Genomic DNA, 19,043 nt, shown 5'->3' on the forward strand with positions numbered 1-19,043 from the left:
ACACAGCTGAGAGAAGCATTAGCCATGTCCAAAGCAAGCTGCTGAACTGCAGCTTGAATATGATTCTGATATATCAAAAATAAGCAGTAATTGCTGCTAACATTTCTATTCAATGTTATTTGTTCAACTGAACTTATCAGTAAGTTGGACTAGGCCTACAGCTCCCTACCCATTCATTTCTCCTGAAATAAGAAAATAATCCGTTCTGGGAGTTAAAACCTCTGACTACTTGGTAGCCAGGAGATTGCTTAGGTAACAAATTAGAGCTAATTTATTTCTCCCATGACACATTAATGAACTTTTCATTTCATTATTAAACTCAATTGTGAATGTACACCATTGCTTAGAACTGGACTGAAAAAAAGACAATGTGCACTGGGTGGTTTTGCCAACACAAAGCAAAGCAAAGTAAAAATACAAAGATCTTTGTTTTCTCACTGAAAAAGTAATTTATGTTTAATATAAATGAGATACAAGTAGTTGGTTTAATAAATACATCAGAGAAAAAACATAAATCAACTATGAATTTCAGGATTAAAAATAGTTCAAATATTGATAAATTGAAGCAGCAAGGTAAAAACATAATTTGCCTTATACCAAACTTGCACAGGAACTTGATAAAATGCAAAGGTTAAGCGTTATTAAAAACCAAGGGAAAACCCTGGAAGATGGTATTAGTGGAGCTGCAAAGAATGAATGTGATTTTTCAAAACAGGAAATTGCAATTTAGAATCTAATACTAAAAGCCCCGCAGCTACCTTATACAGAGACTCAAATCCTGCTTCACAGGATGTGAACAGGTGATCTGCTAAGATATTTTTCAGATTCCCATTGCTTAAAAGAAAATAATAATCCCCAACATCTGACAGATGTCTCATGTAACAGGTGTATACTCCAATTTTTATTAATCTATATAGACAGAAAGACTAGACTATTCATAGAATTTTGATGCAAACAAAAAGTACATAGAAAGATTCTGAAGACAAACTGGAAAACATTTAAAAAGTTGAAGCTATTGCTCACAAACATGCAATTTGAAGACTGCTTAAAAACAAGATGTTTTTACTAATATACTAATTATTCTATAAAGTAAGAACAAATGCAAAAAATTTAAAATAGTAGGAAAACAAAAACACTCATAAAGGAAAAAAAGCCAAAAATATGCAGCTCCTGGAATAAGCATAGAAAAGGACCATGCCACAGCAAATTAAGTATTCCCAGTCCTTCCATGCATACAGTATAAGTACTCTGCATTTCTCAGTAAATATCTAGCCAGGGCTGAGAAGCAATATTGCATAATTCAATGACTCAAACTCAGAAGTCAACATGCACAGAATGTTATGAGAATACTGTGGTAGATTAGAGTGGCTAGTGATATATATTAAAATAAAGATCCACTATCTTATCCCCCAGCATACCATTCTCTCCAAACTTAAAGAATTGTAAAGAACTTTTGACATTTCAGAGATCCACTCATTAAATTGAGTTCTTTCTTTTCTAAGGATGGCAAATGAGACCACGAAGTAAGGATACTAAAATACCATTATGACTTTGAAAATGCAAAGTATCTTTACACATGAAGGAAATATACATTGTAAAAATTTAATTCTCTCACCTTTAAAGAAACACAGATCACATTCAATGCTTCCTTGATCTGAGGATGATGTGATTCATGGACTAGCTCCTCACAGATCCAAATACCAAGACTGCAAAGAGCAACACATCTGTAAAACAATGTTGAAGGACAAGTTGTTGAGAAACTTTCTACAGGAACCTGTAATTTTTATGATTCATGTTTTGCTAAAGACATATAACAACAAATATGTTTTTAATATTTCCAAAACAACTTTTAGCGCTGTAACTTGTTTAAAAATGAGCAAGAAATCCAAAGTATGCTGGTGAAGGCAGAGGAAAGGGCAGAGGAAGCACCCATCTAAGCAACTGAAAAATCCAAAAGTCTTCAAGAACTCCTGAATTTTTATGTGTGTTTTGATTAAAAATACTATCTGAAATCAATGTATGAGAAATTCTTATATTTTCTTAAGACAAAGCAAAAATTGGGGTGGGAGTTCCTTCCTTCCCAACACAAGAGGTTGCTCATCCTTAGAGCTTCTGAGACACAGAGATCAGAGAGGAATGCTACTCTCTGATAGACATTCACATTGTTTTAGATGGACAATAAACAAGGATAAATAGAGGAAGGGTAAATGAATCCTAGGGACAGTATACATATTGTGATTAGTACATTAACTTCTGTTGTTTTTTCATTTAAAATCAGGAAATAGAAAAGTGTAAAGGTAAAGAGTATTTAGATACATGTGTTCAAATCAGCAGATGGAAGAGATTTCTTCAGAAATATTAAGGAGCTAGCTTAAGCGATCTCTGAGCAATTAGTTATTTTCTTCAGGAACACAACCTACAAATATTTTGGAAACAACTTCAGAATTCAAAATCCTGGATAAAATTGGGGAGCAATCCAGAATCATCAAGAAGAAAGCTGATAACGTGACCTGCAATGCATTACATCAGGGAAGGAAAAATTGTAGGCTAGAATAGAAACAGAAGTGGGTATGAAGCCTGTGCTGTAGAAAAAGGATTTTAAGGCGACACAGAATCATGAAATTGCTTACAGACAGCAAAAATATATACAAAACCATACATTCTAGCATAAAACCATCCTATTTTGTACATTGTCACTGAAATAAAACCTGCAAAATAGAGAGTGTTATGCCTTTTAGAAAACAGTTTGGTAAAGCAAAAGATTAAATTAATGTGATCCCAGGATAGTCCCTCCTTTCCCTATGTTGAGAAATATTATCAGCTAAAGTGAAGAAAAAGGTAAGTGGGCTGATGGAAACTGCTTTTGGTTTTCCAATAAAATGTTTAAAGGTTCAATAAGCTATCTTTCCAGGTTTTAGTTTTTCAGGTATGTAGTTCTAGTAGTTTTAAGTGACAATATATTAGTTGGACATATATATTCAGTCTTTCCAAATATATAAGGCACACAAATGCACTTTTCCTTAGCAGGCATTAGAGGTTCACGTTCCAATCCCATAAACAGGACTGTAATGGAATGCTTCTGAAGATGGGTACAGAGGAACAAAATCCTAAGCAAATTAAGAAACAGAAAACTGGTAACTATCCTCTCTGAAATTGTTTATTTGATGAAGATGCTTAGGTTTAAGCATCAGAGCAACCATTCCAAGTTTAATGCTTAGCTCAGTTTTCTCTGCTTCTTGTCCATACCACAAAGAAGGGCTCATGTACATTGGATAGTTTCTGTTATTCAAATTAAATCATGTGATCTAATAAAAAATAACTATTCCTCCCTCATAATAATCTTGTCCTAAACAAAGTAAAACATGCGTTTCTAGTTCAGAAAATCCCTGAGCTGAACACTAGGGTAGGCTGGGAAAGCTTATTCTCTTACCCTTACTTACACCCTTTCCTATCAGCCACTATCATAGAAAGAATACTGGACTGGACCAGCCCAGTTTGTTATTTAATATCTCTATTACAAGCAATTTCAAATTCACCTCATGGACCACAGTTCTGACAGTGGTTAAGAAAACCATTAATAAAATGCAACAAACTTTTACTTTAAGCTCTCTTATATATTCATCTCAAAACAGTCTAATAAAGAAAATAATCTATTAGTGTAGAAGCTCTTATAGTATGACCTACCGTGCAGGACCAGATGGTTCCTCTCTTGCTGAACTTAACACGGTTTTAATTATGAGTTCCTAAAATGAAGAGGAAATACTCACTGGTTTACACATAACTCCATCACAGAAAGTATCAAAATACTATTACAGAGCACACAGACATATTGCTTAGCTGAGTCTCTATGTTTTGGTCAGATGAATTGTTTGCATATCAATACTTCAAATATCTAGCCTGTCCCAGATAGTTGTTACTCGTGCCACCCCAAGAATATTCTACATGTTACTGTCTTAATTTCTGCTGATGAGCTATTTATCCAATTCTTGTCAAATCATTTCCATAAAATATCAAGGGTAAAAAAAATTTGAAGCTATCTTGAGTAGTGTATGACAGAAAGAATCTTTACTCTGAGGTTTAAACAAGCATTTTAAAAAATTTTAATTGATCTGAAAAGTATTTTCAACTAGTTGCAGAGTAAGTGCCTACAGTACTTTAAGAATGCTGTCAATAAGAATTTTGACTCAACTACAGTGAAATGCCCCTAAAGTTGTAGCCTGTCTTAATGTAATTCAAGACATTGTATAATAGAAATGAGAAAGAAGGAATTCAAAATCAGTCTCCAAAGAGAAGCAAGGTATAAAGCAGCTCTCAAGTCATCATTTCTCCCTAAATTGAAACAGTTTGGAAAACTTAAGGAGAGCCTTTCTTAGACACACTAACTGAGTTCTGTGCAGTTTCAGTATACTGTCACACTACCTAACTCTATGTTATGATAGGCAAGGTAACAACTCCATTAATGTTTGCCCTTTGAAGAAAGAACATATTGCTGTACAGAATACACTGCTCTATGGAAATTTTCTAAAGCCCCTAGGAATGAACACAGACAGATTTCACCAGTTGTGAAATTAATAAAATTGTCTTAATTGATTATATAATGAATCTTAAAACTCTCAATCTTCCTGTCTCAGCTAATTAAATCTGAGATACCTGCCAATAACCTTAGTGAGAAGAGGCTCGAAAGGGTGAGATAATGTATAATTTCCTTATACAAACATAAAAAACCACTTTATTGTTAATTAATAGCAATTAAAATGTATGTTTAGAAGTATAAAGTTTGACAAGACTTTATGGGATCTTGAGTCTTATGATCTATTTGAAATCACTCTTGAAAAATTTTAGGATCTTAAAATCTTAGTATATTCTGCAAAAGAACAATATTAAACATATATTTGGTAACAGAATACTAGCCAAATATTCTTAAAATTCCTACCTTAACATCTGTAAACTGAGATACAGCGATGTCAGGAATATTTGGGTGAAGAGCTGGTAGTTCACGATATAAATTGGGAAAACAGACTAGAGATCCTAAAAGAACCTGTGCTTCAACTCTTGGTGCCTGAAAAAAAAAAACAAAGTTGGAGAGAAATATATATTCTTTCTGCAATGGGGAAGCCAACATTTCTAGGTGCCTTAAAAGAGAGTGATGGCTGACATTGCACACAGCTTTTTCCTTTCTCCTGGAAATTCTGAGCCCCTGCAGAGCTGAGTAAACAGACACCACAGTTCCCTGGATTGTTACTTATGCACACCCCTACTCTCATTTTCTAAGACAGTAAAAATGAGACAGAAGAACTGTTAGGACTACAGACAAATAACTGAGCTGCTAACTGGGCTCAGGTCTTAGGTTCAGCTAATTGACCAGGATGTGGAAAACTCCTGAATGTGACATGAGGCATTGCTGAATAGGAAGGCTACAGTGTAAGAAGCTGACAAAGGCTTCAGATAGTAACTTGAAGAAAGCTGGATTTCATAACTGGTTAGACAGGGATTGATGTGATTGAAAGAGTCAAAATTCACAGACAATTGGAAGAAACTGTGAGGGATTGAGAGCACCTAGGTAATCACATCTGTATTACTATATAAGGCTGAAATTTCCTGAGTACAAAATCAGAAAAGTGAAAAAAAAAAATCCTAATAGTGCAAACATTAACACATTTGAGTTCTCAAGCCTGATCATAAAAGTCATTCTGTAGCAGACATATAGAGGAATAAGTACCTTTTTTAAAATGAAATCATAGTCAAAATGGACATTTACTTTAAAACATCTTCAAGCACAGAAAAATGGCAGTTACAATTTTTGTAACTCTAAAATAAGATTCTGTTTCAACAGTAACTTTTTTCGGGAGAGGCATGTGTAGTGCTCTAGAATAAATCACTAACATTATCTGTATCTGATAACCACTACATTGAATTCTGAGATCAATTTAATACCCTATGCAAGGAAAAATACACTGCTCAGTATTCTCTCAAATTCTTCCTGATACATAAAATCAGAATTAACTAATGAATACTTACATTGAGGAAAGAAGAAGCAGCCACTCTTCCTGCTGCTACAATGAAATCCATAATAAGCATGGTAGCACCAGGCAAACCAAGTGAAAAGAACTGAGGAGAGCAGTGCTTGATGATTGTATTGACAATATCCTCGCAGAAGGAAAAGGGAAAAAAGGAAGAGTATCAACACGAATCAAGATGAAAATTTAATGAAAAAGGCAGGTATTTATCAAAGGTAGAAAGTAAAAATGTGAGAAAGAAAATTCATTGTGGCCAGTAAGACACTCATTAGTGACAGAAGAATAGCACAAAAATATAAATTCCTTAAGTATACTCATATTAATGTAAGTAAACTTGGTATAGCTTACAGATTAATTTAAACTTGGACAATAGTTCATATATTAATTTACAGTCAGCTTTTAAGAGTTCTATAACTGATTAACCATTCATTTGAATAGGTACAGTAAAGATAACCAGCTATTATAACTTAACAAGTGCTTAACCCTCTTCACCAAGTATTGCCTGACTATAACTTTAAAAATATTAGCCTCTTACATATACCCATACGGAACCAAAATTTAAAGAAAGATAATAAAGTGTTTAGTAACATTTCTGGTATGTAATCAGCATAGCATATTAAGTTCTTGTAGACTTAGTGAGGCACTTTCAAAAATTATTGTACATGATGAAATTTTTTTGAAAGTACTTGAAAAAGTATAAAATGCTTTAATTGTAAAAAAACATCCCAAGTCTACAGATAGGCACCCCCCTTTCTTTTCTCCACTAGTAGTAATATCCAACTACATGGCAATGTCATAGGAGGATCTTCAATCCAGCAAGAAAAGCAGCATTAACAGGTGTTAGAGGACAGAAACTGGAGATCTGTCCTATCCATAGTCATCTGTGGAATAATTTTGGAGTAATTCTATTCTTCCCAGTTAAAGAAAACTGGGTTGTGTGAACCCCCATGCCTATAATCATTCCTCAAAAAAGTTCACAAACCCAACTTTTTTACACTTCTGCAAACCTTTAAAAAGTATTTAAGCCATACAATATTTTCATAATTCTTATTATCAAAACCTATGAAAAAACTCTACTCCCATTGATTAGATACGCTCAGTACATCTCAATTTGCTGGTTCCTATACTTGCTGTAGAAACAAAGTCCTCCACTGTAGTGAGCACAATTTACTAGCTAAACTGTTGCATCAGGGAGCAAGTAAGAAGAACAGTAGACTTTACAGAGATCTGCTTCCTTCTCTTTCTTGCATACTTCAATCTGTAACATACAATTAATAAAAAATGAGAGAGTACCTTTTCTGACCTTATATTTGCTTGAAATGGACTACAAAAAAAGCATTTCTGAATACAACCAAGAACATGAGGATCATTTATCAAAGTTTTCTTTTTAGAAGAAGTATCAGTCACAGCACTAATTTAAAAAATAAAGTTAAATTACTCAGATGAAAATACATTGAGTATTTTTGAGAAGACAATTTTATTTTCAGTCATAACATTTATATTATCTTGAATTTCATAATTAACTTACTTGATCAACATGAAGAAGTCCACAGTGCATTATATTGTAGAAATGAGTTAAAAAATCCCTGTTTGGAGAAACATCTTGTCTTCGCTTCATTGTCTTACAAATAAGCTTATAAGCATGTAGCTTTCCTTGTTTGTATTTATCAGTCAGCATGGTTGCCTACAGTTTTAGAACAATATTTATTATTCGTAAATAAAAAAAAAATACATTAAACACTTCTACACTGAGGTTAACTTTTATTTCTGTTTCACAGTTTAGTGCTCAAATTTACCTTGAAGAGCCATGGTGTTAGAATTCTCAGTGGTGGAATTAAAACTGGGGGAGATGGTGAAGTTAGATTATCTGTTGAAATACCAAGATTGTCTCTTATCTGCGATTATTAAAAACAAAACAGAAAGAAAATTATTTAAGTGAAATACATGAAGTGGTGTTTTTTCTTTTTGATAATCCTGTGCAAACAGGTCAAATTGGAGAAAAGGTTCAGTTCTTTTACCTTGGCCAGATTCTGCCACAGTTCACACAGATAATCAAAAACCTGGGCATGAATCTCTGGATCCATGATGCTGTTGACATCTCCCAGAATTCCTAGCATCCTCCTCCACATCACTGTAGCAACATCTGCATGCCATCCTGTAAGTGTTCCCCCAGCCATGACACTGCAACATTCTGAGGGGAATTCACTAGTTTCTGTAATGGAAGGAAAAAAGTATAGTGAGATCTACCTTTCCAGAAAAGGAAAAGTCCAGATACAACTATTAAATACACACTCTTGTTAAAACTAAATGATTGGGCTTTCAGAATAAGCTATTTTTTACCCATTCAGTCTGCATATATTAAGCTTTGTCTATATAAACTCTGTAGAAGAATTGTCCTATTTCTTATATTCTTTAATAACCTTTAAGGTCTCTGCTGGAGCTCTAATACAGATCGGATGAACCTAGTAAGGCCACTCTTTTTCTAAGTATTTTCCTACATTCTTTGAAGCCAATGAATCTCCAGAACTCCACTTGGCTGCTCTCAAGAAAATTATCTTTCAACTTTGTATTTTTCCTAATACAACATAAAGACTATTTTTCTTGGAATCTAATAGGAAAGCATTTTACTGCAAGTCAAAGAGAAAAGTGAGAGTAAACTTCTCTCTAGCTATTGTCCTTTAAATAGTAAATTTGTATGAGTGGAGAGGCAACATCCAGTAACTTAGCACCACAGTCCTAACACCCACCTAGCTCTTTCCACACACCAGCACTATATGAATAAACATTCTTTTTTAGGTGGAAGATGATTAATCTAGACTGTCCATTTAAAGAAACCTTCAATAGATTATGACGGCTCAAGTCTACTCAGGTCACGTTTAACTAGCTAAACAGCCACAGAAAACTAGATAATGAGCCAGTTTGAGAGCAGCAGGCATTCAGAATCTTCTGTCCACCCCCTCAGGTGGATAATTGGCTGGGATCTTCTGAAAATCTTGCAGCTCCCACAGGCATTTCAAATCAAAATTAAATCTGAATTTAGTCTAATCACACAGCCTCTTCTTTTGAATTTCTGGGCCACTGTGGTAGAGACACTATTGGTTTCTAGGCTGTAGATTTTAAAGTACAAAGCAAAATGATCTTTCATTTCATCCATCAGTAGGCTACCTTAAAGAAATAGGTTCTGAAATACATAACAGACACTCCTTTGTTTCCATGAGACCAAATGCAGGAGAAATGTGCACATCGTATTTACAAAGAAAATATATCTTAGAATTCAATAGCTAAGATAATTGACTATCTTAGTCAACAATAATTACAAATTTGTTGAAATATGGAAAGGAAACAAACCAAACTTGCAAGGAATAATTATAAGATTACAAAATTATGAAGTTGTCTTATTACTTGTACATCAATGATAATATAATCCATGGCAGGACCACATGCCAGATTAAGCTGCCACAATTCTAAGCAACCAGAAGAACTATTAAAAATATGTGGACTATTAATCTACTGTTAAAAATTCCAATGAAATGCAAAAAGGTTTTTGTTTGCTTTTAAAAGTAATCACTGTAATTAAATATTTTTTGAAGTGCAGATGAAATAACCTTGTACAGAATTGTTTACAATTCATGTGATACTAGCTACTTCACTACATTACATAAGAGAGAAGAAGAGAGGAGAGAGAAGGAGAAAGAGAGAAGGAGAGAGAAAGAGAGAGAAGGAGAAAAAAAGAGAGAAGGAGAGAGAAGAGAAAGAGAAAGAGAGAGAGAGAAAGAGAGAGAGAGAGAGAAAGAGAGAGAAAGAGAGAGAAAGAGAGAGAGAGAGAGAAAGAGAGAGAAAGAGAGAGAAAGAGAGAGAAAGAGAGAGAAAGAGAGAGAAAGAGAGAGAAAGAGAGAACAGGTTTGTATTTTCTATTCCAGATATTGCCTAGGTCATCTGGCGTCTGTAAAACAGAGTGGTGGAGCTTCTCATCCAGCTGCAGATCCTTCTGCTCAATATGATCTGCATGAAGAGTGGCAGGAGAGGGTGTCTGTGATCGGGATCCAAGAGCAGATTGGATTGGAGAAGCACTTTCAGAGCCTGCAAATGTAATTTTTAACAGTTACCTTAAAAGCTTTTTCTATTTTCTTGAGCTATTGAAATGTTGTCTAAATAGAGCATTAACAGAAAACTGAGCTGCTTTTATGTATCAAATTGGGCCAAGAAAAGATACAAAACAGTAAGCAGATCTCCCTGTGAGTGGTGTTCTGAAAGAAAACGAAGTGAATGCAGAAAAGCTGAAAGACGAACATCAAAATCAGACAGGTAAGTGGAATAGCAGACCTCTATTTTAGGTCCAAATAATTCTGAATGTGTTTGTTTTGCAGTGTTTTAAACCAACCAAATTTCTCATCACATTCCCTCACCTAAATTTCTCTCTAGCAAAATGTTTAAGCAAAATTCTTCCTGGAACAAATGCTTTTCCAGGATGCATGCAAATTAATTTATAAATAAAAACCAGTAATTGATAATCTTTGGCGTTTATCTACTGATTGAGCTGAGAAAATCCATATGATGGGAAAGTTCAGTATAGTTAGAGGGGCATTATTTCCTTTAAAACAAGAAATCAGAACTGTTTGAATGACAGTGCTACAAAAGCATTTTTCTGTGATAGTCTCTGAGCAACCTCTCTAGGCAATTATGTGGTCTCTACCATGTGATCTGTGGAGAGGGAGTAAGTAGTTGTATTAACTTCTTCTGTACTATCTTATGTTTCACATCCTAAATTTGACTAAAGATCCTCATAAACGGCTGAGTTTAGCCAGCACAATCACATGGCAGACAAAAAGAGAATAAATATTCCCCACAGACTTTTCCACACATCATGTTAAAATTAATTTTAATTCTTAGATAAATGTAATACAAAAATATTATGTGCAAAGCTCAGTATTAGTGATAAAGTGAACTTCAGGGACAGCAATTGAAAAGTGAGTCTTTTAAATAGCAATTTTCCCAAATCATTATGAGAATAATTGAAGAACATTTGTCATTTGAGAGAAATGCTCTTTCTTATAAAGAGAACAAATTGTTTAAATAACTTGACAGAAAATGTTATTACTGTTATCAGAATAGAAATTGCAGTAAACTATCTTTATTACGTTGTTAAACTGCAAAGGTCTTTACCTTCTTTAAATGGCTAAGACAATGAAGCTTTTACTATCAATTTAAATTAACACCTCTATGCAGGATAGAGGAACACTACTGCTGTGCACACAGACTGTTGTTTTATCTGACTGGTAACAATTCTTTCTTGCTACTGACCACTAGTTTTCCACATGCTTACAGAGATAAAGTAAAACACACCCTTCAAAGATGTTCAAAGAAGTATTTTCTTACATCATTTCCATTCTGCTCATTAGTTGGGAACAGATGAAAGTAGTTCCAAAAGAGCAGCAAGAAAGAGTCATGGGAAGGAGAGAAATAGATAGTGGGATAGAGAGGGAAAGAAAGTGAGATGGAAAGAAAGAGCAGGCACGGAAGGCACGGAGCAGAGGAAGGAGGGAAAGAGATCTTCATATGATGGAAGAGAATGGACAGAAAAAATTATGGAAAATTTGAAGAACTACAGGAGTCTGTCATTAGAAGATACTCCAGCATACATGGATCCGACTTTGACTGAGACTCCCACAGGTACAACATGTTCTAGGAGTAGTAAACAACAGTCAACAGTCAACTTTATGATTTACTTTGAGTATGATGTAATGCCCATATACCAAAAAGAAATTATCCTTCCAAAACCCTTCAGATTTAGAAAGAGTAGTTTTCTGATCAACAGAACCATTGAAAACTTGTTTATTATGACTGTGTTTTGAGGTTGAGTTTCTGCACTGATTTGCTGGCATCTAATATAGTGAAATTCACATTGTAGCTTCCATCATGATACATTGCATATATGCAATTTTCACTAGATAGCTGCCTACCTTTCATAAAACATCAAAGAAAATAACATCCTTCTGTTTCCTTATATGTCAATTTTGCAAAAACGAGACAATAGGCTCCAACATTGTTGGGCACATGGGACAGTCAGAGACAGACAAAACAATTGCACAAGAATTGTTTCCTCAGGAAACCCAGCTAAATGCATGTGACACACAAGAACTGCCTCTCTAAAGCAGTGGTTCAATCAAGAAGAGTTAACCACAGAATCTCTCAATGGACAACTCAGTCACTAATTGGAATCTTATCAATTCAATCATAGTGCACACTTAGACAAAAATACCAAACAGCAATGAAGTTATTAACATATAAAAACATACAAACAAACAGAAGAAGAACAGATATACAGCAAGAACTTTCAACAAGCACACAGCGAAGAGAAAAATGAAGAGAATACAAGTCAAGTAGAATATTGTGGAACAAGCTGAACAACAGTGTCCATGAAAGCTAATACCATAGTTCTTTCAGCAGAAGGGCACTTTTTAAAAGTGAAAATTACAACAGAGGAAGTAAAGATGTCTTTCCACATCTCCGAAAATGCAGAGTTTGATTTCTAACGGAGAACAAGACACAGTATGTAGGTATAAGCTTTCACAGAAATATAGATACTTGTTGCAACTTGTTACATGTTACAACTAAGGTTGTAACAGGAATGGCAGTGTATAACAGCTATGGAACAAGGAATATGAAAATGACTATGGACATCTTTACTTCTTCTGTACAAAACCTAGCAAGAGACCATTCTTTCAGATCATCCTCATAGAGAAGCATTCTCTCTTTCAGACAGGAGCCCATTCAGTTTTTGTTAACTGCATCACTTTTCAGTTATACAAATGGAAAGGGATCTTACATGGCCAAATAACTAACATTTTGCATAAAAAAACCTCTCAGTTACACAACAGCCAATACAAAGATGTATTAAGATCAATGCATATAAAAGAATCACAAGATGCTTCAGTGGGATACGCTGGTTTGAATAAGCACTGTGAAAATCTTCCAAAGCAAGAAGACATTTAATGAAAATTAACTATTTAACTACCAGTAATAAAAGGACATTTGTAAGAGATCTGGCATACATTATGTGGTAAGAGTTTCTCCTTGGTAATTCTATAGATTTTCTCATGAAGGGTTTAAAATACATTTAGGACCATGAATAACTAAGTCAGACAAAGGTTTTCCACTTAGGTTATTGCACATACTACTTTTCAATAACAATCAAAAAATAATTGAAATAAGGGAATCATCTTAAACAGAATATAGATTCTTGGCAGAAGCTGGAAGTTGCATTCTTCAGGATGGGTGGAAAATTTCTGAAATAAATACTTTCTTTCTTTAAATATACTTTACCAGTAATAGTTGCAGCTTCAGCAGACAATGGTTGCTGATTGAGACTACTTGTTTCTGAATCTATATGGAGTGTAGTTAGACTGGCCACTTCTTGCTCCTCGGCACTTTGTTGCTGTCCTGAAATTGCATCAACGTCAGTAGAAGCTGGTGTCCCTGCCTCAGTGCCAAAGCTGAAATCTGTTTGAGGAAAGCATTGTATTAACTCACAACATAAAAATACCACTAATATAAAAAACCCCAGAGGCCCAGGACTTCCAAACTAAACAGAAACCTTGAATGTGCATCTCCTATGCTATTAGTACACTGTTGTAAAATCTAAATAAAATACAACAGCAGAAAGTATTATTATATATTAGGAATATTCTCTTTCCTGTCATAAACTCATTACTTGATGTCTGCGGAAGAACATTCTTGTTGTGTGTCTGTATTCTCCTTAGTAAGTGCATCTACATCTGAATAATGCAAAAAAGAAGGAATCATAAATTAAGGAATTTATTTGTAAAATTTACAAGCTGGAAGGAATATTCCAGCTTGCTGTAAAAGCACTAACTTCAAACTAAAAATATTACAGCAAACGATAGTCTAACAAACGTTATCCTCAACACTAACAAAAAAAATGTCAGGCTGAAATGTAGGTTTAAATGTCATGACTTATTTGCATAATGGAGACATATATAAAAATTGTAATTTCTTCCAAAAATTCTACTATATAAATATTATTTTTATCTTATATAACACATGATATCATAATTCCTAGCAACCATAATAACCCCTTCTGTTAAACAAGGGTGGGAATGGACAAATAAAATTACTGAAAAGCATTATGTTATTTAACAAAGTACACTAATTTTACCATGATACTACATTTAGTATCTTGATTAATCTATAGAAGCACAATGACCACTGTAAAAATATCAGAAGCCTTTCTTTAAGTGTTATCTAATTACTTTCAAAAGAATTAAAATAATTTCCAAAATAAATAAGATTTAATTTTTATATTTTGCGCAAAACAGATGGATACACTCCACAGAGGAGACAATACTGTCTTCTAACTTTTGTTCAGTAATGTTCTCCTCTTTGCATAGTAGTATTCCAGTGCTCTATTATTCTGGTATACTAAAAAAAAATAAACTAGCCTCTCATAAGAACTTTTCTGGCTCCATTAACTTCCTAATGATTTCAATAAAAAATCAAAATAATCTCTCTCTACAGAAAACTGCTGGCATTCTCCCTTTATCCAGGGGAAAAACATATAACAGCAAAAGAAACAAGTGAAATTTGCAATACATTAATCAAAAATGCTACTGCTTTTGGAAAAATATACTTGCTTTCAAATTTGCGGCTCTCATACTGGAAGGCGCTGAAGGAGTCGGAGTGGCTGTCGGAGCTGATGAGGTCACTGCTGCCCGCGCTGGCAGGTGACGTCCACTCGGAAGGCACGCCTGGGTCGTCTACAGGGCGCATCTGGTTCTGCTTGTTCAATATATCAGGAAGGTCTTTAGGAACTTCCAGGCTGCCAGGGCTGCTTCCTCTTCTTGTCACATTCTAAATATTGAAGATACATAAATTATCTTACAATCTTGGATGGCTTATTTACATAAAATGGAAAAGTGATCCCACGTTTGCTGAAGTCAGAACGTAACAAAGAGTTCTTAAGCACCTAAGCCAGAAACTGTCATCATTCTAAATACCAAGACATTCCAAACCCCCAAATGAAGAACCCATGCAGTCACAGAATTTCATAAATACAAATTTTATTGGCATAGTGGATTTTTGGAAACACAGCGTAAAAGGCCAGGATTCAGAGTAGCATTGGCCACATGGCAGATAAGACATGAGAAAAAAAAATAATATCTAAATAACTAAAGAAAACTTGTTAACCTTGGTTTCAGACAAAATGTCCTGTAGGCCACCATACTATAATCAAAAAACTTAATTTATAGAAGGATCAAATTAATTTCATTTTATTTTTAAAATTTATTTAATTTAATTTTATTTTTTTTTAATTCAGGCATTAATCCTCTTATGATTAAAATACCATTTTGGTACTGGTTTGGAAAACAAAAGAATACATAACAGAAGTAAGGCATGCAGATTCATTCATGTACGGTGGTGCTCAAGTAAGGTGGTGGTCTATTTGAAGTCTTTAAGGCATTTTTTTCCCACAGACAGCACTGTTTGCTTGAGAGGGAAGAGACATCAAAGTAGAAAAGCTATTTTATTAAATGGCTTGAAATTTGTATGCATTATGAGACTAAAGAAGCCTTCTTTTTACACTAGGCCCAGTCAGTTCTGCATTCTTTTACTACTCTATACTACTAATTTTTGGTTAACTCAGACTAATAAGCTTTTCATGACATGGTTTTAGCATTCAATAAATACAGCAATCTAAAAGTAATCTTAGTAAGTTGGTACTGCTTTAAGAAGGCATGTCTGTTGTGTGCCAATTAAAAAAAAGAGTGGCAGTTTCAGAGTATTTACTCAAACTTAGCTCTTTTCTGTTACTTGAGGAAAGTATCAATTCTCAAAACAGTCATCCCTCCCTTTCTCTCTTCTGCAACCAGCTGTGATGATTTCTGTTTCATTAATTTTCTGACTAAATTAACCTTTTCCATAGACTACAAGATAGCATTTTGTTGTGTAACTTAAGACTACTAACAAGAATATTTTGTGCCAAAAATCAAGTTTCATAAACATGAGTTCAATACAAAAGAGAAAAAAAAGTATACCTATAGACAAACTCTATAAATCCTCTCTTGCCATTTATAAAATGTGATGATAAATAAACTATTTCTTAAATAACTTTGAAGGATCTTCTTTTGTCCCTTATTATCACCAACTCCTTACTGGCAATTTTCTATAGGAGTATGTCTTATAGGAGCATGTCCTCAAAGGACCTTGACAACTTTTAAGAAAAAGGAACTAAACAATTTTGAAGCACTACATTTAAATTGTTACCCATTCTGTTCTTAACGTGCAACTTTTTTTTAGTATTTTCCCTTTTGTTACTTCTTAATAAGCACTTATCTCTTCAAAACAGTTGTCTCCTTCTGTAAGCATTCAACAGTAATCAGAAATTCTTAATTTAAGATTGATTAAAATTTCTTATTATGAATGCCATTCCAAACAACATGACAATTTTGTATAAGTGTAGGAAAAAAACAAATGGAAAGTTGATTCAATTAGCAGAGCACTATTTGCAAGAGTAGTGTATTCATTCAACACTTAGAAGTGAAATAAAAAAATAAAGGAAAAAAATATATATTTGAGTAGTTTTGTAGTCTGTTGCATTGACTATACCTGTAGAGAACAGTACTGTGCTAAAGCATGTCATTCAATTACATACCATGCCAAGGACTGCAAATTCACATTCAAACTAGCATTCTGAAAGTGTCTACGTACAGGTATCGTTGCAGGTGCAATTAAGGCTATTTAATTCAATAACATTATTTATCTGACAGTAACTTCTGCATTGCTTCCATGATGAAGATTTAATAGATTTGAAAACACAAATGATATAAAATATGCCAAAGATAAGGAATAATTAAGTAATATTCTTAATTCTGATTTATGAAAGTCAGAAAAATGCTTTTTATTAAACTGATTTTTCATGTCATTGACAAGTTCACACATATGGAGACTTAAGTATTGAAACGTAGCAAGTTTAAAGGCTTACCAGTGCATTACCACTGCGGAGTCTCTCAGCTATAAATTCATCCATGAGGTCAGGAACATTTGTATTGCTACTGCCAATATCACTATCAATAGGGTGCAGCTTTTGACTCATGTCCTCTCTATTAGCTAAAAGCAAATGAACAACCATTTATAGGAAAGAATGCATAATTTTCAAAACAAAATGTAACAAATGATAAAACCCGCTAATTAACAGAAATTTAAAAATCAAAATTGCCAAACATGCATTTTAAGAATGTCTCTCTTTTAAAGCAGATTCTACTTTCAGAATTAGTACGGCTTCTTCTTCCCACTAAGCAGGGGTTAGTTGATTTCCAATTCCACCTTTAGGAGCAGGAAGCTTATAGGTAAGCACTACTCAAAGTTGTTAATGCTTGCTTTAAGGATAAAGCACATGTTCTTCCTCCATATCACAAGTAAGTAACAAATTCTAAAAAAAATTATGTGATTCCTTCAGGATCCTTCTTCATTGCATTCCTAATGAAAAGCAATGTAACAGAAAAAGTAAACTAGATTGTAATAGATACTAATGACAAATGGCAATGTGGCACTGTATACAGTTAGAATGAATAGTGCAAAGAAAATGTTACATAATAAAATTACATGCTAGTATATGGAATGAAAGTTCTAACTCTAGATGATCAATGGTTATGAAAAATTGATGAAGTTCACTGCTTTATTAGTGTTATATTTTTGATACAACTATACTGCTCATATTTAGCTGTGGCTGTTACACCTGAGTATATGATATTAGCCTTTAAAGTCTTCAAGTCATTCCAGTTTATGTTCTCTTTATACAAAATTTTCCGTCCGTGTCATCTCTCATGAGATCACAGTGCAGTTTATTCTAACAATGAGGTTCTTTTAAATGTTGGATTTTAAATAACAGGTACTTCTAAAATTGGTGCTTCCTAGATTTCTTTTTCAGAAATCTAATTTCTGAAGAGCAGCAAATCATTTTTGTGAGACCCGTGACAGTACCGCTCTCAGGTGCTGTGCTTACAGAGACTGCCCTCAGGTGGCATTAACATCTCGAAGCAGGATGCATTGCAGAGTCCTCTGTTAATCATGCCAGCATAACAATGGGAAAAAAAGAAAACCTGCATTACTGCTGAAAGTTAATTTATTGTTCGTTTATGCTTATGTGAACTAAGACAATGTATATTAAGAGTCGCAGCCTTCTTTTTTGATCAGTCCACAGAGGTCTCATAGTTAGCAGGTGAAAGACTATCACAAGACCTTCATGAACATCCAAGATGCCAAGAAAAAAAGAAAGCAATGAAAGATGTTGCTAAGATTTAACTGCAGCCATTTGGATGAATGAATACAGGAAGGCCTATGACATGTTTTGAAACAGACTCAAACAGAACCTTATGATTAGACTCAGAGAACTGTTGTAATGAAATCATTCCAGTAATAGCAGATTGCTATTTTGGATTATTTTTTTAAACTATTTAAAATGACCTCCAAATGTAAATTTGAGGGGCTCGGTTTTGGTTTTGTTTTGGAGGAGGAAAAGGAGGAAGAGGATGAGGAGGAAGAAGAAAACACACTAAATGAACCAAAAATACAATTAGTTCAACCTAGTTGGTAGGGAGCCAGGTCCTGACAAAACAACTACACTCAGAGTGGAATAACACATTCTGATAAAATATGCATTGCCAATCATTCAGTAGGCTTAATTTGAAGGCTCTGCATGGTAGATGAAAATTCAAAAGTGTCAAGGCTTAATCCTTTATTAGGTCATTTACTGTCTCTTCCTCTTCCCTAATCTGATGATCTTCAGCAGCAAAGAGGTTCAACTAAACATCTTGAAAAGAAAAATTAGTAATTTAAGGTATGTAAATGTAACTTATGCTGGGAAAAAAATCAGCTGGCTATAGGCGCATGCATAACCAAACAGGGAAAGCGGTGATCATCCCAAAGCCTTTTGATTGCTTATCAGAGCTTCAGTTGCATTAAGCCAAACTGGTGCTGCCTTTCTCCTTTTGCGCTCTGCACACTGTTAGT

At 34.2% G+C, this 19,043-nt stretch overlaps 1 protein-coding gene across 4 annotated transcripts in view; it reads right to left on the reverse strand.

The window, feature by feature from the left end:
* RALGAPA1 (Ral GTPase activating protein catalytic subunit alpha 1) overlaps positions 1-19,043 on the reverse strand; it is a 130,359-nt gene that overhangs the window by 64,656 nt on the left and 46,660 nt on the right. For all 4 annotated transcript variants that reach the window (XM_056492414.1, XM_056492412.1, XM_056492413.1 and 1 more), the window contains 11 exons: positions 17,017-17,141; positions 14,669-14,885; positions 13,341-13,517; positions 9,945-10,097; positions 8,036-8,229; positions 7,814-7,912; positions 7,546-7,701; positions 6,019-6,147; positions 4,934-5,059; positions 3,685-3,743; positions 1,616-1,724 (listed from right to left, as the gene is read on the reverse strand). In XM_056492414.1, the coding sequence (XP_056348389.1) occupies positions 1,616-1,724; positions 3,685-3,743; positions 4,934-5,059; positions 6,019-6,147; positions 7,546-7,701; positions 7,814-7,912; positions 8,036-8,229; positions 9,945-10,097; positions 13,341-13,517; positions 14,669-14,885; positions 17,017-17,141 (1,544 nt within the window). The remainder of the gene's footprint in view (positions 1-1,615; positions 1,725-3,684; positions 3,744-4,933; positions 5,060-6,018; positions 6,148-7,545; positions 7,702-7,813; positions 7,913-8,035; positions 8,230-9,944; positions 10,098-13,340; positions 13,518-14,668; positions 14,886-17,016; positions 17,142-19,043) is intronic.

This window comes from Oenanthe melanoleuca, chromosome 5 (genome assembly GCF_029582105.1).
Source record: "Oenanthe melanoleuca isolate GR-GAL-2019-014 chromosome 5, OMel1.0, whole genome shotgun sequence".
Taxonomy (NCBI): domain Eukaryota; kingdom Metazoa; phylum Chordata; class Aves; order Passeriformes; family Muscicapidae; genus Oenanthe; species Oenanthe melanoleuca.